This window comes from Zophobas morio, unplaced genomic scaffold (assembly GCF_036711695.1).
Source record: "Zophobas morio isolate AGI-343-1 ecotype UQ-CSIRO unplaced genomic scaffold, CSIRO_AGI_Zmor_V1 ptg000004l, whole genome shotgun sequence".
NCBI classification, from domain to species: Eukaryota; Metazoa; Arthropoda; class Insecta; order Coleoptera; family Tenebrionidae; genus Zophobas; species Zophobas morio.
The window spans coordinates 5,458,864-5,482,441 of record NW_026972109.1 but is presented as its reverse complement, the minus strand read 5'-3'; the positions used below and the strand labels follow the sequence as shown (position 1 = coordinate 5,482,441).

At 33.5% G+C, this 23,578-nt stretch overlaps 3 protein-coding genes across 3 annotated transcripts; all 3 read right to left on the bottom strand.

The window, feature by feature from the left end:
* Positions 1-5,185: 5,185 nt before the first annotated feature.
* LOC135138860 (cytochrome P450 4c3-like) lies at positions 5,186-7,023 on the bottom strand. Its single transcript, XM_064068890.1, has 4 exons — positions 6,714-7,023; positions 6,287-6,664; positions 5,804-6,234; positions 5,186-5,752 (listed from the first exon to the last, which is right to left on the bottom strand). The coding sequence occupies exons 1-4, from the start codon at positions 6,883-6,885 to the stop codon at positions 5,249-5,251; spliced, it is 1,485 nt and encodes a 494-aa protein (XP_063924960.1). The 5' UTR covers positions 6,886-7,023; the 3' UTR covers positions 5,186-5,248.
* A 7,615-nt stretch (positions 7,024-14,638) lies between these two features.
* On the bottom strand, positions 14,639-16,643 carry LOC135138842 (cytochrome P450 4C1-like). The gene is made up of 6 exons (XM_064068869.1): positions 16,559-16,643; positions 16,331-16,505; positions 16,170-16,279; positions 15,848-16,124; positions 15,359-15,801; positions 14,639-15,305 (listed from the first exon to the last, which is right to left on the bottom strand). The coding sequence occupies exons 2-6, from the start codon at positions 16,497-16,499 to the stop codon at positions 14,784-14,786; spliced, it is 1,521 nt and encodes a 506-aa protein (XP_063924939.1). The 5' UTR covers positions 16,500-16,505; positions 16,559-16,643; the 3' UTR covers positions 14,639-14,783.
* A 4,385-nt stretch (positions 16,644-21,028) lies between these two features.
* On the bottom strand, positions 21,029-22,916 carry LOC135138753 (cytochrome P450 4C1-like). The gene is made up of 5 exons (XM_064068759.1): positions 22,686-22,916; positions 22,529-22,638; positions 22,203-22,479; positions 21,708-22,153; positions 21,029-21,660 (listed from the first exon to the last, which is right to left on the bottom strand). Exons 1-5 carry the CDS (start codon positions 22,852-22,854, stop codon positions 21,127-21,129), a joined length of 1,536 nt encoding a protein of 511 aa, XP_063924829.1. The 5' UTR covers positions 22,855-22,916; the 3' UTR covers positions 21,029-21,126.
* Between the last annotated feature and the right edge of the window lie 662 nt (positions 22,917-23,578).

Genomic DNA, 23,578 nt, shown 5'->3' with positions numbered 1-23,578 from the left:
TTATTGAATCGTAAGAGAGGTACTTAGAAAAATTTGGATTAATGCTATAAGTTCAGACTTCTTGAGTGCCCCTCGTATCTATTGTGCAAGCCATTACCGGTTACGGTTGAAATAGAGGCCGTCGGCCGACCCTCTGCTTTTACGTTTTGTCGAACTTTCATGATCCCCAGAGTACGAAGAAATAAGTCTCCCGTGTCCGTTTGTCGGTTCGTCTGTCTGTCTGTCTGTCTGTCTGTCCGTCTCCCGTCCCGATTTTTATTAGACATACAGCCTCCGAAAGTACTGGGCCGATAGTTGTTAAATTTTCTATTTATATCAGGAATATCATGTAGATGGTAACACACTAATCAAAATTTGTCTAATCATCCCCACCAATAACGTGATGACGTCACTTCAAAATTGCACATATTAAATGGGTTTTAAATTGTATGGAATAACATAGTCCTACACATGTAGTTTATGATCCCGCATTGAGTTTTCATCCGAAACGTCCAGATTTTTGGGAAAAAATAATTCACAATAAGAAAGGTAAAACATGTTTAAAATGGTAAATTTGTATACGAAAAGAAGAAGAACATATTTCACAAGGTAATTTCTCGTAGAAAAATAAAGATTTTACAATTAAGCCTCGCCCCTCGGCTTACGACGTATAAAAAAAATCATCAGAATTGCGATAGGGCGGGTGGGCGTGGCTTATATTTTACCTTTTTTTCTTAATATACATAGCCATCTTTTCACAACAAGACGCTTAAAAGATAGATGTTTTAAGTTTCATGTTGTGAAAAGAAGTCTACAAATATTAAAACAAAAAGGCAAAATGTAAGCCCGCCTACCCACCCTTTCTCAATTATAATGATTTTTTTTATTCACCGTGAACCAAGGGGGCTGAGCTTAACTGCAAAACATTTATTTCGTTACAAGAAATTAAAAACATGTTTTTGAGTATCGTGTTCAAAGAATACTGTACACATTAAGAAAAAAAAGACAAAATATAAACCCCGCCCACCCACTCCATCTCAATTGTGATGATTTTTTATTCTTAAAAACTTAAAAACTTTAAAATGGTAAATGTTTGTAGGAAAATATGGATGTTGCAAGTAGGCTCCGCCCCTAGGTCTGGCAACGAATGAAAATTTCATTACTACATATTTAGACCAGGACAGATATGGGTGGGGCTTAGTCTTTACTTTTAATTTTTTCTTAACATATGTAGTATTCTTTGAATAACAGAATAACACGATACTTAAAAACGTGTCTTACATGATAATTTCTTGTATAGAAAAAAATTAGAGTTTTGCAATTAAATTTCGCTCCTTTGGTTTCCAACGATTAAAAAAAATCATCAGAATTGAGATAGGGCGGGTGGGCGGGGCTTACATTTTGCCTTTTTTCTTAATATCCGTTGTATTTTTTGAACAACCCGATACTCAAAAACATGTTTTTAATTTCTCGTAGAGAAATAAGGATTTTGCAGTTGAGTTCTGGCCCCTTGGCTCACAACGAATAAAAAAAATCATCACAATTGAGATAGGGCGGGTGGGTGGGGCTTATATTTTGAAACATAGTTAAAACAGTACACTTTTGCAAGGAAATATGAATTTTGCAATTATGGGGCGGAGTCTTGTTGCAAAATCGATATTTCCCTATACAAATTTTCCATTTTAAGCATGTTTTAAGTTTCATGTTGTAAACAGAAGTCTACAAATATTAAAACAAAAAGGCAAAATGTAAGCCCGCCCACCCACCCTATCTCAATTGTGATGATTTTTTTATTCGCCGTGAACCAAGAGGGCGGAGCTTAACTGCAAAATACTTATTTGTTTACAAGAATTTAAAAACATGTGTTTGAGTATCGTGTTCAAAGAATACTGTGCACATTAAGAAAAAAAGACAAAATATAAACCCCGCCCACCCACCCCGTCTCAATTGTGATAATTTTTTATTCTTAAAAACTTAAAACACGTTTAAAATGGTAAATGTTTGTAGGGAAATATGGATGTTGCAAGTAGGCTCCGCCCCCACATCTGGCCATGAATGAAAATTTCATTACTACATATTTAGACCAGGACAGATATGGGTGGGGCTTAGTTTTTGCTTTTATTTTTTTCTTAATATACATAGTATTCTTTGAATAACCCGATACTTAAAAACATGTCTTGCATGATAATTTCTTATAGAGAAATAATACGGATTTTGCAATTAAATTCCGCTCCTTTGGCTCCCGACGATTAAAAAAAATCATCACAATTGAGATAGGGCGGGTGGGCGGGGCTTATATTTTGCCTTATTTCTTAACGTACGTTGTATTTTTTGATCGACCCAATACTCAAAAACATGTTTTTAATTTCTCGTAGAGAAATAAGTATTTTGCAATTAAGCTCCGCCCTCTTGGTTCACAGCGAATAAAAAAAATCATCACAATTGAGATAGGGCGGGTGGGTGGGGCTTATATTTTAAAACATAGTTAAAACAGTACATTTTTGCAAGGAAATATGAATTTTGCAATTATGGGGCGGAGTCTTATTGCAAAATCGATATTTCCCTATACAAATTTTCCATTTTAAGCATGTTTTAAGTCTCATGTTGTAAAAAGAAGTCTACAAATAATAAAACAAAAAGGCAAAATGTAAGCCCACCCACCCACCCTATCTCAATTGTGATGATTTTTTTTATTCGCCGTGAATAAAGGGGACGTGGCGGAGCTTAACTGCAAAATACTTATTTCTTTACAAGAAATTAAAAACATGTTTTTGAGTATCGTGTGTTCAAAGAATACTATGTGCATTAAGAAAAAAAGGCAAAATATAAACCCCGCCCACCCACCCCATCTCCATTGTGATGATTTTTTTATTCTTAAAAATTTAAAACACGTTTAAAATGGTAAGAAATTGGAGGAAAATATAGATTTTGCAATTAGGCTCCGCCCATAGGTCTGGCAACGAATGAAAACTTCATTACTACATATTTAGACTAGGGCAGGTGTGGGTGGGGCTTAAATATACGTAGTATTCTTTGAATAAAACGATACTTAAAAACATGTTTCACATGATAATTTCTTGTAGAGAAATAATAAGAATTTTGCGAATAAATTTCGCTCCTTTGGTTCCCAACGATTAAAAAAATCATCAGAATTGAATTACATTTTCCTTTTTTCTTAATATACGCTGCATTTTTTTAACAACCCAATACTCAAAAACATGTTTTTAATTGCCCGTATAGAAATAAGGATTTTGAAATTAACCTTCACCCTCTTGGCTCACAATGAATAAAAAAACTTCATCAGAATTGAGATAGGGCGGGTGGGCGGGGCTTATATTTTGTCTTTTTTTTCTTAATATACATGACCATCTTTTCACAACAAGAAACTTAAAACATAGTTAAAATGGCATATTTTTGCGAGGAAATATGGATTTTGCAATTATGGGGCTTAGCCTAATTGCAAAATCTATATTTCCCAATACAAATTTCACATTTTAAGCCTGTTTTAAGTTCCGTGTTGTGAAAAGATGTCTACACATATTAAAACAAAAAGGCAAAATGTAAGCCCGCCCACCCGCCCTATCTCAATTGTGATGATTTTTTTTATTTGCCGTGAATAAAGGGGGCGGGGCGGAGTTTAACTGCAAAATACCTTATTTCTTTACAAGAAATTAAAAACATGTTTTTGAGTATCGTTTGTTCAAAGAATACTATGTACATTAAGAAAAAAAAGTAAAATATAAACCCCGCCCACCCACCCCATCTCTATTGTGATGGTTTTTTTATTCTTAAAAACTTAAAACACGTTTAAAATGATAGGGAATTGTAGGGAAATACAGATTTTGGAATTAGGCTCCGCCCCTAGGTCTGACAACGAATGAAAACTTCATTACTACATATTTAGACTAGGGCAGATATGGGTGGGGCTTAATCTTTGGTTTTAATTTTTTCTTAATACACGTAGTATTCTATGAATAACACGATACTTAAAAACATGTCTTATATGATCATTTCTTGTATAGAAATAATATGGATTTTGCAATTAAATCCCGCTCTTTTGGGTCCCGACGTTTAAAAAAAAATCATCATAATTGAGATAGGGCGGGTGGGCGGGGCTTATATTTTGCTTTATTTTTTAATATACCATTGCATTTTTTTAATAACCCGACACTCAAAACATGTTTTTAATTTCTCGTAGAGAAATAAGGATTTTGCAGTTAATCTCCGGCCCCTTGGCTCACGACGAATAAAAAAATTCATTACAATTGGGATAGGGCGGGTGGGCGGGGCTTACATTTTGGCTTTTTTTCTTGATATGTGTAGACTTATTTCGACATTAGTAATGAACTTAAATCCTCCACTTTTCTTCTACAGCCCCTTTAATTACGGCAAAAGTTGAACATCAAAGTTACTATCAACGGCAATTTAGCAACTGAGTTTATTAGTAAGAATTTCACATGCATTCATTTGTTTATCCGTGACTTCGTACGTCGCGGTGAAACAGTATATCTAAACAAACTCATAGACAAAACAATCGTGTTGAAGTTGGACATGCGTAGGGCGATTGGAAGGAATCACTCGACCAGATAGAGAAAGGATAGCGACAATTGTGAAACCAATATGAAAAAAATGTTGCTTACTCAGGTTGTGCTTTTCTATGTTTGTCAATCAAATGATTTTCGAAAAAGTGGACTTGTGCTCAAGGAAGGAAAATAACTTTCGACCAATTTTTTTTTGTGTGAAGAATTGTTAATTTAAACAAAAGTGTTCGTTTTTACTTCCGTAGCGTTAGTTTCCTCGCGAAAAATAGGTTTCCAGTTTCCGTCTGTCTGCCTATCTGTCGTTTGTCGGTCTATTTGTCTTCTATCTGCCTCCTTTTTCTAGATATGGTGTACGCTATTGCAGGCCTATTTTTAATGTAATCTTTTAAATTTTGCTAAAAAAAATAGCGTGTCCTCCCCACCAAAGTGTTTTTTATCACCCTTGTACTATTTGCTTTGTCCTCGCTTTAGCAAATAATCTTCACATTGACGATACACTTCATTACCTTGACACACAGATAATTGTTTTACAATCGCGTTTTATTATAATGTAGAGAATTTAATTAACGCTAATCATTAAAGTGTAAATATGATATCTGTCTCAACGTCAAAACAAACCGTATTTCGTAAAAAATTTTCGAGCTTCGATTGACCTCAGAAAAACATTTTTCAAAAATTACACATTATTATATCATTATATAATACATAATTTTTTAACACTCGTGACATTATGACCTAGGAACAAACTTAACTCTAATGTCATCTTTACTCCGTAGAACGATATCCGCTAAAAGTACAACGTTTTCTGGAGCATGCACAGGCTCCAGTATAAATTTACTCAAAATGGCACACAGAACAACCTTCATTTCCAGAGTGGCGAATTTTTGCCCTATACAGTTTCGCTGCCCAGCACTAAACGGTATATAGGCAAAAGGGTGTCTTTTTTGACAATTCTCTGGAAGAAATCTATCAGGATCAAACTTTTCGGGATCAGGATAAATGTCAGGATTGTGGTGAATGTCGTAAATGTGAACGGCTACATGTGTCCCTTTTGGAAGGAAATATCCGCTGTGGGTGGTTACATCCTCCCCTAGATGTCTCGTAATGAAGTGAACGCTTGGGTACAAACGAAGACTTTCTTTGATGCATCGTTCCATATACTTCAAATTTTGCAAATCGTTGTAGGTGGGTTCTGTGTCGATGATTTGTTGCATTTCTTCAACGATGCGTTCCTAGAATACATTGATGACTTGATGAGTTCTTTTTTGATTTTTTTTTGTTACCTGGATGTTTCTATTGTTTGCCAGAAGCATGAGGGTGAAGATTAAGGCTGCAGAAACCGTGTCGTGTCCTTCAAACATAAAAGTGTCGACTTCTTCTTGAATACCTTCCACGTCGATAATTCTTTGTTTTTTAGCATGGAAAAGAAGATCTAACATGGCTAGAGGTTTCTTCCCTCTATCTGAGTCTTCCACTAACCCTATTTCTTCAAATTTCTTCTCCTTTTCTTTAATTACGTGTCTAGTGAAGTTGTGCAGCGTTTTCAATAGTTTACACTCTCTGAAAAAGTGCGGACTAAACAAATTGAACACATCTTCGATAAACCACGGATGGAGGATTCTATATAGAAGGATTTTGCCACTTTCGTGGATTGCTTTCTTGTATTCTTGTTCTCGCTGTGTTTGAAACTCAAGCTTTGTGCCCATTGCTGTTTCTATAAATACAAAATATAAAAAAAATGAAAAGAAAAGAATCGCAAATGTTACCTGTAATGATTTTTAAGGAGAAGTTTGACATAAGCTCTGTTACGTTGACGCTAGAGTCATGTTTCACTGATTGTACCAACTTTTGTGCTTCTTCGTTGAAAACCACCACGAATTGTTGCAGAATATTGAAATGAAAAGCCGGTGTTAGAATTTTTCTGCGTGTTTGCCACTTTTCGCCATTGCTGGTCAGAAGACCCGATTTGAGCCATCTATGGAGCGCCTTATAGAATTTTCCTTTTTCGTTGTGAACGGGATTGGACAAAATTAACTCGATATCTTCAGGGCTTAAAACGTTCGCTCCTATTTCATGAAGAACGAAGAACTTGTAAATCGGGTAGAAATTTCGCCCCACTTCTCTTAGTTGTTTGAAAACGACGTCTGCGAAAGTGCGTTGATTCAGGTTATTTAAGTGAAAATTGCCACTCACCTGAACTTTCACACAAATACGAGACGTTTCCGAAAATGAATCCTTGACGTGGAGGTCCAGATAATTTTTGTAAAATTATGTAGTTTTTGAGACTGCGTTTCAACCATTTCAAACTGTAGACAAAAAATAATGTACAAACTAAAGCAAAAATGTTTGAAACAATATGCATCATATGTAAATACTTTTAACAGCTACGACTATCGTATGAAATTTACACCGACTGCTTGCAATAGTCTGCATTCATGTCAAGGTAACAAGTTGCCACATTATAATTTTAAAAATTAGGAAGGCAAAAAAAGTAGCAGACGAATTCACAATTATTATTCTGTCCGAAACAAGTTGAATAAGACACGAAAGTTGCATCAAGGTTAACTGGTTATAATCCAGAAATTTAAGCTTATGCACTTTTTATCGTGACCATGATCACTTTTTTGCTATACTATGTCCAAAAGTACGAACATATATTTTTCATCGATCTATTATCTCTTGTTGTTTATTTAATCAGCAAAACTAACGAAGTGATTACTTTAAAATTTTACTAAGTTCTCTGTAAATAAGCTAAGATCAGAAAAAACAATGTTTTTAAAACTCAAACGACCTCACTTCGTTTTTACTTCCCGAGCGCAAACGTTTCGTTACCCCTAGAGTACGAAGAAATAGGTGATAAGGGGCAGGGGTTAATTCTTGACAGCCGCGCCGACGCGACACCCGAAAACAGACATTCAGACGCTGCGAGTGATGGTGCCGGTACTACCGACGACCATAGCAACCCGTAAGTACTTATTACTGTTTCAGGGACGCCGCCTGTCCAGGACCCAAAGAAGTCCCGGACGCCCTTGACTAGATTCTATTTTCTTTCTTGTATTTTTTCTATATCCGATAAATTTTATAAATCCTTTGTAGCCTGGTGGGGATAAACACCGTTTATTTGTTTTTAACTATTAACCGGAGTATTATTTATTTCAAAAGAGACTTTGGAGATCCGTTTCTCCGGCTTAGAGTACCCTGTCCGGAGGGATGCAGACTGAAAGTCCAAATTGAACTGTGACTGTTATTCATTTAACTTATAGTGTTTATCATAAAAAATAAAATTCCCCAAAATTTTATAATTTGTTTAAGGAGCAAGATTTCTTGGACTTTACTTCAGAAGAGAGGGAAATTCTGTCTAAAAAACCTTCACATTGTCTGAAGTTTCATAGAAACATAGGGCGATTCGCTTCACTTAAGTTTATGTTTCCGTGCGTTATTGTTTACGTTTAAAAAAAATAAATATAATAAAAACCACCCCCTTCTGAAGTCTGCATGTAACGCTACTGATTGACAGTCCGTTGTCAGATTCTGCTGACTCATCATGTTGAACTTAAAATAATCCATCTTTAACAACTCTTGTCCTTCAACACTAGATAATAGCAATGTGACGCTCAAGTGTTTATGATTATACATCGAAAGAATGTCACGTAGAAATTAGTTTGATTTGAATGAGTTTGTCTTCTCAAAACACAGGACTAAAATTATTAATTAAACCACAATCGAACAAAATGTTCTGGATATTATAATTCTTAATTTATCATTATTATACATATAAAGACGTGCGGATTACATTTTCTAGAAAATGGGGTGACTCGTTCTTAATTGACCAATAAAAAACACAAAAGAAAAGTAGTCACAAGAAAAAACAAGGACACGTATACAACTCGGATTTTTCAATTTTTCGATTTGTCGATTTTCCAATTTTTTTTTTGAAATCTCTATTTTCGCTTTTTCGATTTTTGGATCTTTCGATTTTCGAATTTGCGAATTTCCGATTCTTTGATTTTCGATATGCCAAATCTCAATGTTCTAATTTTCGAGTATCTGATTTTCGATATTTCGGTTTTTTGATTTTGCAATTTTTCGATCATCGATTTTTCGAAATCTAGATTTTCGATTTTACGATTTTGGGAATATTTGATTCACCCAATTTTCAAGTTTTTGGTTTCTCGATCCTTAGATTTTCGATTTTTCGATTCGTTGATTTTCGATTATTCCTGGTCTCAATATGCTAATTTCCGACTTTCTGATTTTGGAAATTTCGATTATTTGATTTTCCGATTTATCGATCATCGATTTTTCGAAATATATATAGATTTTCGATTTTCCAATTTTGCGAATATTTGATCCATCGAATATTAGAAATTTCCTGTTTCGATTTTTGATTTTTAGATTTTTGGATGTTCCATTTTTCGAAATGTCGATTTTCGAATTTTCGATTTTACCATTTTCGAATTTTGGATTTTTCGAGTTTTGGATTCTCGTTTCTTCGGTTTTCGATATTTCAATTCTTAAATTTTTTCGATTTTTCAATTTTTCGATTTCTCGATTTTTCAATTTTCGATTCTTTGAAATTTCGACTTTGATTTTTCGTAATTTCGAATTTTCTAATTTTCGATTTCTCGGTTTTTCGATTTTCGATTTTTCGAACTTCCAATTCTTCGATTTTCAATTATACGAAATCTCAATATTCGAATTTTAGATTTTCTGGTGTTCGATATTTCGGTTTTTTGATTTTTCGATTTATTGAATTTTAGAAATTTCCTTTTTCGATTTTTGATTTTTAGATTTTGGATTTTTGGATGTTCCATTTTTCGAAATGTCGATCTTCGAATTTTCGACTTTACCATTTTCGAATTTTGGATTTTTCGAGTTTTGGATTCTCGTTTCTTCGGTTTTGGATATTTCAATTTTTAAATTTTTCAATATTCCCATTTTCGATTTTTCAAAATCTCTTTTTTCGAGATTTAGATTTTTGTATTTACGATTTCTCGATTTTTCAATTTTCGATTCTTTGAAATTTCGAGTTCGATTTTTTGTAATTTCGAATTTTCTAATTTCGGATTTCTCGGTTTTTCGATTTTCAATTATACGAAGCTTCAATATTCGAATTTTAGATTTTCTGGTGTTCGATATTCGGTTTTTTGATTTTTCGATTTATTGATAATCGATTTTTTGAAATATAGATTTTGGATTATTCGATTTTGCGAATATTTGATTTATAGAATTTTCGATTTTACGATTTTTGAATTTTCGAGTTTTTGGTTTCTCGATCCTTCGATTTTCGATATTTCAATTTTTAGATATTTCAATATTCCCATTTTCGAATTTTGAAAATCTAAAATTTCGATTTACGATTCTTCAATTTTTCGATTTCTCGATTTTCCAATTTTCGATTTTTATAATTCCCTAATTTTTGACTTTTCGTTTTTTTGATGTTCGATTTTCGAATTTTCGATTCGTTGATTTTCGATTATTCTTGGTCTCAATATGCTAATTTCCGACTTTCTGATTTTGGAAATTTCGATTATTTGATTTTTCGATTTATCGATCAGCGATTTTTCGAAATATAGATTTTCGATTTTCTGATTTTGCGAATATTTGACCCATGGAATTTTAGAAATTTCCTTTTTCGATTTTTGATTTTTAGATTTTGGATTTTTGCATGTTCCATTTTTCGAAATGTCGATTTTCGAATTTTCGATTTTACCATTTTCGAATTTTGGATTTTTCGAGGTTTGGATTCTCGTTTCTTCGGTTTTCGATATTTCAATTTTTAAATTTTTCAATATTCCCATTTTCGATTTTTCAAAATCTCTTTTTTCGAGATTTAGATTTTTGTATTTACGATTTTTCAATTTTTCGATTTCTCGATTTTTCAGTTTTCGATTCTTTGAAATTTCGAATTTGATTTTTCGTAATTTCGAATTTTCTAATTTCGATTTCTCGGTTTTTCGATTTTCGATTTCTCGAATTTACAATTCTTCTATTTTCAATTATACGAAATCTCAATATTCGAATTGTAGATTTTCTGGTGTTTGATATTTCGGTTTTTTGATTTTTCGATTTATTGATCATCGATTTTTTGCATATAGGTTTTGGATTATTCGATTTTTCGAAATCTCGGTTTTTGAATGTTAATTTTCGAGTCGATTTTTTGATTTTCGATTTTGCGATTTTCCATTTTTTGATTTTTCGATTTGTCCATCATTGATTTTTCGAAATCTAGATTCTAGAGATTCTAAAGATTCTAAAGATACCAAAGATTCTAAAGATTCTAAAGATTCTAAAGATTCTAAAGATTCTAAAACTTCTGAAACGAGGGAAGTTCTGTCTAAAAAATCTTCAAATTGGTTTCATAGGATTCGCTTCACTTAAGTTTATGGTTTCGTATGTTATTGTTTGCGTTTTAAAAAAATAAATTTAAAAATGACCCCCTTCTAAAGTGTGCATGTAACGCTACTGATTGACAGTCCGTTGTCAGATTCTGCTGACTCACCATGTTGAAATTAAAATAATCCATCTTTAACAACTCTTGTCCTTCAACACTAGATAATATCAATGTGACACTCAAGTGTTTATGATTATACATCGAAAGAATGTCACGTAGAAATTAGTTTGATTTGAATGAGTTTGTCTTCTCAAAACACATGACTAAAATTATTAATTAAACGACAATCGAACAAAATGTTCTGGATATTATAATTCTTAATTTATCATTATTATACATATAAAGACGTGCGGATTCCATTTTCTAGAAAATAGGGTGACTCGTTCTTAATTTGACCAATAAAAAATTTGTAACGACATCAACTTGGATAATACTCGTTACACAAAAGAAAAGTAGTCACCAGAAAAAACAAGTATACAACTTGGATTTTTCAATTTTTCGATTTGTCGATTTTCCAATTTTGATTTTTTGAAATCTCGAATTTCGCTTTTTCGATTTTTGGATCTTTCGATTTTCGAATTTGCGAATTTCCGATTCTTTGATTTTCGACATGCCAAATCTCAATGTTCTAGTTTTGATTTTCGATATTTCGATTTTTTGATTTTTCAATTTTTCGATCATCGATTTTTCGAAATCTAGATTTTCGATTTTACGATTTTGGGAATATTTGATTCACCCAGTTTTCAATTTTCGATTTTTGAATTTTCGAGTTTTTGGTTTCTCGATCCTTCGATTTTCGATATTTCAATTTTTAGATATTTCAATATTCCCATTTTCGATTTTTGAAAATCTAAAATTTCGATTTACGATTCTTCAATTTTTCGATTTCTCGATTTTCCAATTTTCGATTTTTTATAGTTCCCTAATTTTTGACTTTTCGTTTTTTTGATGTTCGATTTTCGAATTTTCGATTCGTTGATTTTCGATTATTCTTGGTCTCAATATGCTAATTTCCGACTTTCTGATTTTGGAAATTTCGATTATTTGATTTTTCGATTTATCGATCATCGATTTTTCGAAATATAGATTTTCGATTTTCCGATTTTGCGAATATTTGATCCATGGAATTTTAGAAATTTCCTTTTTCGATTTTTGATTTTTAGATTTTGGATTTTTGCATGTTCCATTTTTCGAAATGTCGATTTTCGAATTTTCGATTTTACCATTTTCGAATTTTGGATTTTTCGAGTTTTGGATTCTCTTTTCTTCGGTTTTCGATATTTCAATTTTTAAATTTTTCAATATTTGCATTTTCGATTTTTCAAAATGTCTTTTTTCGAGATTTAGATTTTTGTATTTACGATTTTTCAATTTTTCGATTTCTCGATTTTTCAATTTTCGATTTCCCGGTTTTTCGATTTTCGATTTTTCGAATTTCCAATTCTTCGATTTTCAATTATACGAATTCTCAATATTCGAATTTTAGATTTTCTGGTGTTCCATATTCCGGTTTTTTGATTTTTCGATTTATTGATCATCGATTTTTTTAAATACAGGTTTTGGATTATTCGATTTTGCGAATATTTGATTTATAGAATTTTCGATCTTCGATTTTTGATTTTTAGATTTTGGATTATTCGATGTTCGATTTTTCGAAATCTCGGTTTTCGAATGTTGATTTTCAAATGGATTTTTTGATTTTTCGAAATCTAGATTCTAAAACTTCAGAAGCGAGGGAAGTTCTGTCTAAAAAACCTTCAAATTGGTTTAATAGGATTCACTTCACTTAAGTTTATGTTTCCGTAGGTTATTGTTTAAAAAAAATAAATTTAAAAACCACCCCCTTCTGAAGTGTGCCTGTAACGCTACTGATTGATAGTCCGTTGTCAGATTCTGCTGACTCACCATGTTGAAATTAAAATAATCCATCGCTAACAACTCTTGTCCTTCAACACTAGGTAATAGCAATCTGACCCTCAAATGTTTATTTATGTTTATACATCGAAAGAATGTCACGTAGAAATTAGTATGATTTGAATGAGTTTGTCTTCTCAAAACACAGGACCAAAATTATTAATTAAACCACAATCGAACAAAATGTTCTGAACATTATAATTCTTAATTTATCATTATTATAAAGACGTGCGGATTCTACACATTTTCTAGAAAATGGGGTGACTCGTTCTTAATTTGACCAATAAAAAATTTGTAACGACATCAACTTGGATAATATTCGTTACAGCACAAAAGAAAAGTAGTCACAAGAAAAAACAAGGACACGTATATCAACTTAGATTGGTGCAGTGTAATACTAAAAATAACAGTATTGTTCCCAAAATTTTCTAAGAAAAAGGAGTGAGCCGTTCCTGATTTAATCAATAAAATAAATTGACTCAGTATAAGCAAATCTAAAAAATATTAATGCAGTAAATCACAAATATTAACTCATACTTTGCACATTTAAGATAGGATTTATTCAGCAAAATTTTGAGGTGACGTCATCAATTTGCTAGGGGGTGAGCAAACACATATGTAGGACTATGTTATTTCATACAATTTAAAACCTATTACTATGTGCAATTTTGCAGCGACGTCATCACATTATCATCCTAATATAAATACACAATTTGACAACAATCGGCCCGGTACTTTCTGAGATTATCTGTCTAATAAAAATCCGGGACGGCAGACAGACGGACAGACAGACAGATGGACGGACAGACAGACGGAAACGGGACAAACAAATTTTTGTAACGTAATTGTGACAAAAATCAAAGCGCACTCATAACTCGCGAGTACAGGAGTATATTTTACAAAATTTAGATAACCTTTTAAAAATTATCGAATCTTGATTTATGTTCACCGTTGCTCTAATTAGAAAATATTCATTCATATTTATTTTTGTTTTTAGGTCAAATATGGTGGAGGCGCCGGGTGTCACCAAAATACCCAGTGACTATTAATGTTGATTTTTTGTCAAGTTGGCAACCTATTGCAAATTTTATGATAGCGTACTTGATTGTCAAAGTAACATTTATGAGTACTGCCATCGTCACAGCCAATCAGGACGTCTGTCAAAATTGACAACTGTGAACTGACGTACTAGCCACGGATGCCTATATTTCAGAATTGCCAACACAAAATTGCCGGTAAATGTGTTAGTTGACATTAACGAACCCGGAAGAAGGTCTAAAAATGGAATTTATTGTGAACGATATCAACAAGAAAGTAGATTCTAACCATAAAAATTTCCACCACATTATTTCAAATTAGAATGTAATTAAGAATAATCTTACTTTCATCCTAACCGGTTCCACTGTTCTGATTTTTGGAAAGAGATACAATTAGGTTCTGATAACTTTTAATGTTTCGTTGATTAAATTCATGTTATCACTTTAATTTGTATAATATGATTAGATAGACATATCTCTACTTAAAAATAGCAATTTTTTACACGTTTTTGTAAACATCTGTCTATCTTCAACATTTGTCTTTCTTTTTATCACAAAATAAAGTAATTGACGTAAGTAAACTTTGGTTATCATTTAGGAAGTTTTTTTTTAATATTTACTTCTATCTTATTTTATTTTTCTCACTTCCTTCGCAACAGCAGCTGCGTCTTTGTTTTTTATTTATTATTGCACAGATTGTTTGAGAACAGCACTCTCTTTATTATTTTTTTCCACTTTATGGGTTATAGATAACGGTTCAAGTACTAACAAAACACTCATAACTGCGTATATTTAAACATTAATATTAAACATAACAAAACATGCCTTAAAAATAGCTACCACTAAAAATCAGTAAATTCATTTTTAAATACTTTAAAAACTTAAAAAAAATTATAAAGTAAACTCTGTATACCCAAATTATTGTCTGTACCCTCGAGGAACCAGTCGAATTTTGATCCCTTCCTTAGTTCTGAGCACAATATCCACAACCAGAACAATCGTCTCCGGCGTATCAATCGGTTCCAAAACAAAGTTACCCAAAATGGCACAAAGAGTAGCTTTCATTTCCAACATAGCGAACCTTTGTCCTATACAATTCCTCGATCCGGCACTAAATGGTAAATACGCATACGGGTGTCGCTTTTGACAATTCTCCGGAAGGAAGCGATCAGGATCGAATTTTTCAGGATCAGGATAAATCTCAGGATTGCGATGAATATCGAAGATGTGTATAACCGCAATACCGTTCTTGGGGAGCAAGTGTCCAGTGTGGGTTATCACATCCTCGCCTAGAGTCCTCGAAATAAGGTGGACGCTGGGATACAATCGTAAACTCTCTTTAATACACCGCTCCATGTACTTCAAATTTTGCAGCTCGGTGTAGGTGGGTTTTTTACGAACATCTCCTAGAACTTGGACCATCTCTTGGAAAATATTTTCCTGAAATTTGACACAATTATAACTAGAATTTTAAACTGTGGTGTTTTGCTTACTTGGATGTGTTTGTTGTTGGCCAGAAGCATGAAAGCAAAACCTAGAGCCACAGAAGTCGTGTCGTGACCCTCAAACATGAAAGTGTCAACTTCCTCCTGGATGCCTTCATTGTCAATGATTCCTTCGTTGCGTTTCGCCGACAGGAGAAGATCTAGCATCGCTAGACGTTTCTTCCCTTTGTAGACGTCGTGTTCTTCCTTTGGTAGCTCAATGTCGCTGAAATTCTTCTCCCGTTCTTCGATTACTGCCTGCGTAAATGTGTGCAACGTTCTAAGGACTTTGCGCTCCTTGAAGAACCAGGGATTTAGGAAGCTGCCTACGGTTTCAATACACCAGGGATGAATCATTTTGTAGAGAAGAATCTTCCCAATGTCGTAGACGGCTTTCTTGTATTTTTTCTCCCTTTTGTCGATGAACTCGAGTTTCGTACCCATTGCGGTTTCTAAAAATGGGGTTAAGTTTTCTAAATTTGAATCTGGAAGACGTACCAGTGATGGTTTTTAGAGTGAATTGGGCTATATGTGGGTTTATGTTTATGTACGAGCGTGTACACTGGGTTTTCAATTCTTCGACGAGTTTCTCGGATTCTTCGTTAAAGACGTGTACGAACTCTTGGAGGATGTTAAAATGAAACGCTGGTGTTAGAATTCTTCGGCGGATTTGCCACTTCAAACCTTTGCTAGTCAGAAGACCGAATTTCAACCACTTGTGTATCAGTTTGTAAATATAGCCTTTTTCGTTGTGTACTGGATTGGAAAGAATCAACTAAAAACGGATATGACGAGAGTGTTAACTATAATTAAAACTCACCTCGCAATCTTCGGGGCTCAAAATATTTGCCCCTATTCTATGTACTGCGAATAGTTTATACACTGGATAGAAATTCTGAGCACACTCTCTTAAGCGCTTGAATATTTTTTCTAAAATAATGAATTAAGTATATTTATGTGTGTAAGTGCGAAAATGCATACCTGGTTTCTCTTGAATGTACGACAAATTCCCTATTATTATGTTCGATTTGGGTGGTCCCGGTAATTTTTGCATTAATACATAGTTTCTGATATGATTGTGTGCCCACAGGACAAAATAAAACGACAACAAGGCAAAAATAAGAATGAGGAGGATTCCAGCAAGAAACATCGTGTACTTAAAATCAGAGACTCTAAAGTTGCAGTTAAATGTTAAGAAAGTCTTTGTACCACTGAACAGATAAGTCCACACCAAGAGTAAAGAAAGCTCTTCTGAAGAAATAAACGATGTATTTATAGTTTGATGCATTGCAAAATACTCTCCAAGATTATATAGTTGTAAGAGTCATCAACTTGAACCTTGCTCTGTAGATGACACTAATATGGAAAATTATGAACAGCTTTATTTGTTTCAGGAAGAACTTCGTAATTAAACTGTCGACAGGTTAGGGTATTTGAACACGATTTTCATAGGGGTGGTAAGTCACTTTTGTGTCTAGAATTTTAATTGGCGCTTGCGTCCTGTAGTTGTCAACATAAATAACAATATAAATAAAAAAGCAGCGGGTGTGTTGATAATAATAGATTGTACTAAATAATTATTTTTGATTTATGTTTATTAACGTTTTTGTATCTGAAAGGTCACACAAGCCATCAACAATAATGTTTAGATTTATTTATAAGCACGCGCTATTTTTTTGAGTTGTTTATGTAATTATTTTTTATTTTGTACTTGATACAACTTTCGACACATTAAAATCAACATGTTCTTCATTCGCCACCCACTTACGTGTACTTACACTTACTATAGTATAAGTTGTAAATTCTAGACATCTTAAAAAGCCTACGGTCATTTGAAGTATTAAATTTAATACGCACAATTTAATCATGTCTGGCGTATGTAATAAGAGAGGTGCGACAGAAGACTGAACTGAAAATCATTTATGGTATTCGTAATTTAAGACAAATAGCGATAACACTTATCAGTCTGTAGACGTGAGAGTGAAACAGAAACTAAACTAAAAGATGTTTTCTATGAATTGCAGTAACCGGATAACAATGCCGACGGTCCAGACTTTTTATTGCTCTGACTTCGACTTATTGACTAAAATACTACATTTTATTTTGATTTTCCATGTTGTAATTCACATTTGGTTAATTATGACCTGTTAAGATCTAGGGGAGGCTCAGCATACCCTAGCCTCCCCCTAGCTACGGCCTTGTCTAGGGGTTATGAAATATCGAGAAAATATGAAAGTACCAAATTCCCCGATGGATTCCATTACTGTACGTCCTTAGGTTATCCTCGATAAGAAAAACAACTTGACAGTGTTTGTGTTTATACAACGGAAGAATGTCACGTAGAAATTAGTTCGATTTGAATGAGTTCGTCCCCTCAAAACATAGGATCAAAACGTTCTGAATATCATTATTATAATTCTTAATTAAAGATTTCCCGAAAATGGGGTAACTCGTTCTTAATTTGATCGATAAAAATATCATATTTTGCACATTTTTAATCACCTTGTATAAGCAAATTTAAAAAATATGAATGCAATGATAAATTACAAGTATAGATTGATTTTAGATAGGACTTATTCGGCAAAATTTTGAGATGACGTAATCAATTTTTTGGAGGGGATTAGTAAATATATTTTGATTAAAAATTTATCATGTCACCTTAAAATATCTGCAAGATTTCAAAGCATTCGGTTTTGCAGATTCAAAATTAAATTGCAAATATTGTTTTATAATTTTGATTTTTTTTCCAAAAAACTGAACGTTTCAGGTAAAAAAAATCAACACGGAGTCATAAACTATATGTGTAGGACTACGTCATTTTATACAAAGGAGACCTACTTCTTCGTACTCTAGGGGTCATGAAAGGTCGAGAAAACGTAAAAGTAGACAGTCGGCCGACGGACTCGATTACAATACTTAAGTGGCTCCCCCCACTCACCCGATTTTCTTTTTGGTCACTTTATTGGACGAAAAGTGGATTTTATAGTGAATAACAGTAGAATTCAGTAATCTAAACAAAAAGCTGAAACTAACCCCACCCACGTCCGCTTTTGAATGTCATTAGATTTTTGGTTAGATGAAAACTGAATTTAATTTTGTCAAGTGGTTGAATCGAAGCTTAAAAAAATTCAAAGTAGCCCCGCCCACCCACCCGGTTTTCCTTCTGATCGCTCATTCTATTGGACAAAAGGGGAATTTTATAGTGACAAACAACAAAACGTAATGATTAATCCTACCCACCACTACTTTTAAATTTCATTGGATTTTTTGACTAGATGAAGACTGAATTTTACTATGTCAAATGGCGAATTAGGCTTAAAAAATTGGTCTAAAAAGTTTAGACAGTACTTCCCTCGCTGTCGGAAACGTGACGACTGCATGCCTATTATGTTTTTCTTTTCGCAGTAGATTTCAAAGTATTCGGTTTTGTAGTTCCTGAGTAAATCAATAAAATAAATTTACGCTTTCATTTTTTTTTGAGTCACCCGGTATATGCAAATTCAAAAAATTTGAATGGGATGATAAATTACAAGTACAGACTCATCATATTTTGTACATTCTAGATAGGATTTATCCGGCAAACTTTTGAGCTGACGTCATCAGTTTTTTGCAGAAGATAACCAAATATATTTTGACTGCAAATTTATTATGATCTTTATAACCTTAAAACATCTGCAAGATTTCAAAACATTCGGTTCTGTAGTTCCTGATTAAAACAATAAAATAAATTCACGCATTCATTTTATTTGGTCACCCTGTATATGCAAATCGAAAAAATATGAACGGAATGATAAATCACAAGAACAAACTCATCATATTTTGTAAATTTTAGATAGGATTTATTCAGCAAAATTTTGTGGTGATGTCATAAATTTTTTAGGGGGGATGAGTAAATACATTTTGATCAAAAACTTACCATGCTTATGATAACTTTAAAACATCTCCAAGATTTCAAAGCATTCGGTTTTGTAGTTTCTGAGTAAATCAATAAAATATATTTACGCTTTCATTAATTTTTTTGAGTCACCCTGTATATGCAAATCCAAAAAATATGAATGGAGTGATAAATCACAAGTACAGATTCATCATATTTTGTACAGTTTAGATAGGATTTATTCGGAAAATTTTCTAGCTGACGTCACCAATTTTTTGGAGGGGATAAGCAAATATATTTTGACTAAACATTTATTATGCTTTCTATAACCTTAAAACATCTGCAAGATTTCAAAGGATTCGGTTTTGTAGTTCCTGATTAACTCAATAAAATAAATTCACGCATTCATTATTTTTTTTTACTCATTCTGTATATGCAATTCGAAAAAATTTGAACGGAATGATAAATCACAAGAAGACTCGCCATATTTTGTACATTTTAGATAGGATTTATTCAGCAAAATTTTGTGGTGACGTCATAATTTTTTTAGGGGGAAGACTAAATACATTTTGATCAAAAATTTACCATGCTTATGATAATTTTAAAACATCCTCAAGAATTCAAAGCATTCGGTTTTATAGTTCCTGAGTAAATCAGTAAAATAAATTTACGCAATCATTAATTTTTTTGATTCACCCTGTATATGCAAATCCAAAAAGTATGAATGGAGTGATAGATCACAACTACAGGCTAATTATATTTTGTACATTTTAGATCAGATTTATTCGGCAAACTTTTGAGCTGACGTCATCAAGTTTTGGGAAGGGATAACAAAATATATTTTGACTAAAGATTTATGATCCTCTTTATAGCCTTAAAACATCTGCAACATTTCAAAGCATTCGAGTTAGCAGATTTAAAATTAAATTGCAAAATGTTGTTTTATAATTTTGATTTTTTTTCCAAAAATCTGGACGTTTCGGGTAAAAACTCAATTCGGAGTCGTAAACTACATACGTAGGACTATGTTATTTTATACAATTTAAAGTCCATTTACTATGTACAATGTTGAAGTGACGTCATGGCAGTAGTGGTGGGGATGATTAGACACATTTTAGTTAGCGTTTTACCATCTACATATTTCTAATATAAGTACAAAATTTCACAACAATCGGTCCAGTACTTTCGGAGATTATCTGGACCGACAGACGGACAGACGGACAGACGGACAGACGGACAGACAGACGGAAATGGGAAACCTATTTCTCCGTCTTCTAGGGATCATGAAAGATCGAGAAAACGTAAAAGTAGAGAGTCGGTCGACGGACTCGATTACAATACTTCCTTTGCTTACGCTCGGGAAGTAAAAATTCACAGTGGCCCCGCCCACCCACCCGATTTTCTTTTGGTCACTCATTTTATTGGACGAAAAGTGCATTTTATGTTGAACAGCAGTGGAATCTAAACAAAAACCTAAAACTAACCCCACCCACCTTCGGTTTTCAATTTCATTGGCTTATTTGATTAGATGTAAATAGAATTTTATTTTGTCTTGTGACCGAATCTATTTATAAAAATTCAAAGTGGCCCCGCCCGCCCACCCCATTTTCCTCTCGATCACTCATTTTATTGGACAAAAAAGGTGTTTTATATAAGGAAGTTCTGTCGTAACAACTTTCGATCAATTTTTTGTCCTTGTTGGAGAATTTCGTTACGATTTAAGTACCGACTGCAACAACAAATGAAATTCTTTGCAGATAAATCTATAAATGACACTAAAAGGGGCGAATTTTAGGTCAACTTGATAAATTTTTACATATTTTTATTAACAACTTGCACTTTAGTGATAACAAAAAAAAACAATGCGTACTTGTATAATTATAAAACAACTCTTGTTATTATTTTAGCTGATAAGGTCGCCCTCTTCTTTACGTGGCACAAACCTGACCTTTATGCCCTCTTTAGTCCTTAGAACAATATCAACGACAAGGACAATAGTCTCCGGCGAATCAATCGGTTCTAAAACAAAATTGCTTAAGACGCCACATAGGGCAGCCTTCATTTCCAACATGGCGAATCTCTGCCCTATGCAGTTTCTAGGTCCAGCGCTAAAGGGTAAGTAGGCATACGGATGCCGATTTTGACAGTTCTCAGGAAGGAACCGATCGGGATCAAACTTCTCAGGATCAGGATAAATATCAGGGTTATGATGAACGTCATAAATATGCAGAATCACGGTCAACCCTTTCGGGAGCAAATGACCTGTGTGAGTTTTCAAGTCTTGTCCTAAGTTTCTCGAAATAAAGTGCACGCTAGGGTACAACCGAAGACTTTCTTTAAGACATCGTTCCATATACTTCAAGTTTTGAAGTTCGTTGTAGGTGGGCTTCTTGTGAATGTCACCAAGTACTTCCCTCATTTCTTGTACGATGGTTTCCTAGGATTGACCACAATTATAACATTCAAAAAAGGGTGAGTTCTTACTTGGGCGTTTTTGTTGTTCGCTAGAAGCATTAAAGTAAAACCGAGGGCCATAGACGTTGTGTCGTGGCCTTCGAACATGAAAGTGTCCACTTCTTCCTGGATTCCTTCGTCGTCGATGCTTCCTTCGTTGCGTTTGACTGAAAGAAGAAGATCTAGCATAGCTAGACGTTTCTTGCCTTTGTAGACGTCGTGTTCTTCTTTTGGTAGCTCGATGTCGCTGAAATTCTTTTCTCTTTCTTGGATCACTTCTTTGGTGAATTGGTGCAGAATTCTTATTTTTCGACGTTCTTGGAGGAATCTGGGGTTGAAGGCAACGTTGCCTGCGTCTTCCACGCACCATGGATGGGTTAATCTGTACAAGAGGATGTCACAAACGTCGTAGATTGCTTGTTTATAACGATTTTCTTTGTCGGTTTCGAACTTCAATTTTGTTCCCATGGCGGTTTCTAGAAATACATATGCACAATCTAGCCTTCCAAAAATAAAGACTCGCACCTGTGATTGTTTTTAGGGTGAACTGTGTTATATGCGGGGTGATGTTAATGTAAGACTTTTTACACTCCTTTTTCAATTCTTGTACTAGTTTTTCTGTTTCTTCGTTGAACACCAAGATGAACTCTTGTAAAATATTAAAATGGAAAGCAGGTGTTAAGATTCTTCGTCTACTTTGCCATTTTTGTCCGTTACTAGTTAAAAGTCCAAATTTGAGCCATCTGTGGAGAAGTCTATAGATGTATCCTTTTTCATTATGAACAGAATTGGAAAGAATTAACTAAAATGAAAATCAAGAACTAATCTAGATTATGTAATAAGGAATTTACCTCGCAGTCTTCAGGACTCACAAGATTGGCGGTTCCTTTATAAACCGAAAATATTTTATAAACGGGGTAAAAATTTTGCGCCAGTTCTCTTAATGTAGTGAATATTTTTTCTGAAAATGATTTGTAAATTATTTTTCTTTGAATGAAAAAATTGTACCTGGTGTTCCTTGTATGCACGTAATATTTCCGACTACTATGTTAGATCTGGGAGGTCCGTCCAGTTTATGCACCAGTATATAATTTCTGATGGTTTCCTTGATCTTTGGAAAACTATAGAAAAGTAGGATAGCGCAAATAAAATATATGATTAGCGTGGAAAGAAACATTTTGAGGCAGTTGAATATCTCACGGCACAGAACGTTTACTTATTTAACTATTAAACTGGCATCTCCTTATCTTCATTTTGAAAGAATAGTGTTCTTTATCGACTATCTCGATTGTACAATTGATTATCTATTAAGTGCAGCCAAAATTTCGTGAACTCTGAAGAGTATTGTACTTTAGTTGTAGATTCATTCTTTGATAATTTTATTGTTAATGTTTGTTTTCTACAACTTATTATATTTGGTTGTAATTTAATTTAAAACTAGAAAATTTGATGATCTTTCTTTTTCTAAAATTTGATGTAAGATTCATTGTTCTATACATTCCTACAACTCAAGTGTCGGGGTGATTTGACCGTAATCTCATCATAACAAAACACTATCCACGATAATATTGGATCATTTTGATAAATTGGAGACTCGTGTTCGAATCACTAGGTACAAATTTCACTTTGACTCCACCTTAGGTGGTTGACACAAGGTCAACGAAGTTTTGATTTCGAGATAAAAAATTTTGTCCCACACAATCCTTAGATCTGCCAGGATCAAGATAAATCGCATTATTGTAATAATAGATAAACGAATTCACGAATATTTGTCGTTTTTTAATCAAATCTGCGCTAGTTTATATCAAAATGACGTCATCAGTTTTTAAAAAAGGATGAACAGACAAATTTTTGATAACGTTTACCATGTTTACACTCATACCGGTTTTACCTTCTTAAAT

Bases quoted from the DNA above. Each gene is read 5' to 3' on its own strand.
- LOC135138860 (XM_064068890.1), bottom strand. From the start codon at position 6,885: ATGATGCATATTGTTTCAAACATTTTTGCTTTAGTTTGTACATTATTT. The intron at 6,665-6,713 runs GTGAGTGGCAAT...GCACTTTCGCAG, and splicing joins GTATTTGTGTGAAAGTTCAG to ACGTCGTTTTCAAACAACTA. The intron at 6,235-6,286 runs GTAACATTTGCG...TTGTATTTATAG, and splicing joins CTCCTTAAAAATCATTACAG to AAACAGCAATGGGCACAAAG.
- LOC135138842 (XM_064068869.1), bottom strand. From the start codon at position 16,499: ATGTTTCTTGCTGGAATCCTCCTCATTCTTATTTTTGCCTTGTTGTCG. The intron at 16,125-16,169 runs GTGAGTTTTAAT...ATCCGTTTTTAG, and splicing joins TGAGCCCCGAAGATTGCGAG to TTGATTCTTTCCAATCCAGT. The intron at 15,306-15,358 runs GTAAGCAAAACA...GTCAAATTTCAG, and splicing joins CCAACAACAAACACATCCAA to GAAAATATTTTCCAAGAGAT.
- LOC135138753 (XM_064068759.1), bottom strand. From the start codon at position 22,854: ATGTTTCTTTCCACGCTAATCATATATTTTATTTGCGCTATCCTACTT. The intron at 22,480-22,528 runs GTAAATTCCTTA...TTTTCATTTTAG, and splicing joins TGAGTCCTGAAGACTGCGAG to TTAATTCTTTCCAATTCTGT. The intron at 21,661-21,707 runs GTAAGAACTCAC...GGTCAATCCTAG, and splicing joins CGAACAACAAAAACGCCCAA to GAAACCATCGTACAAGAAAT.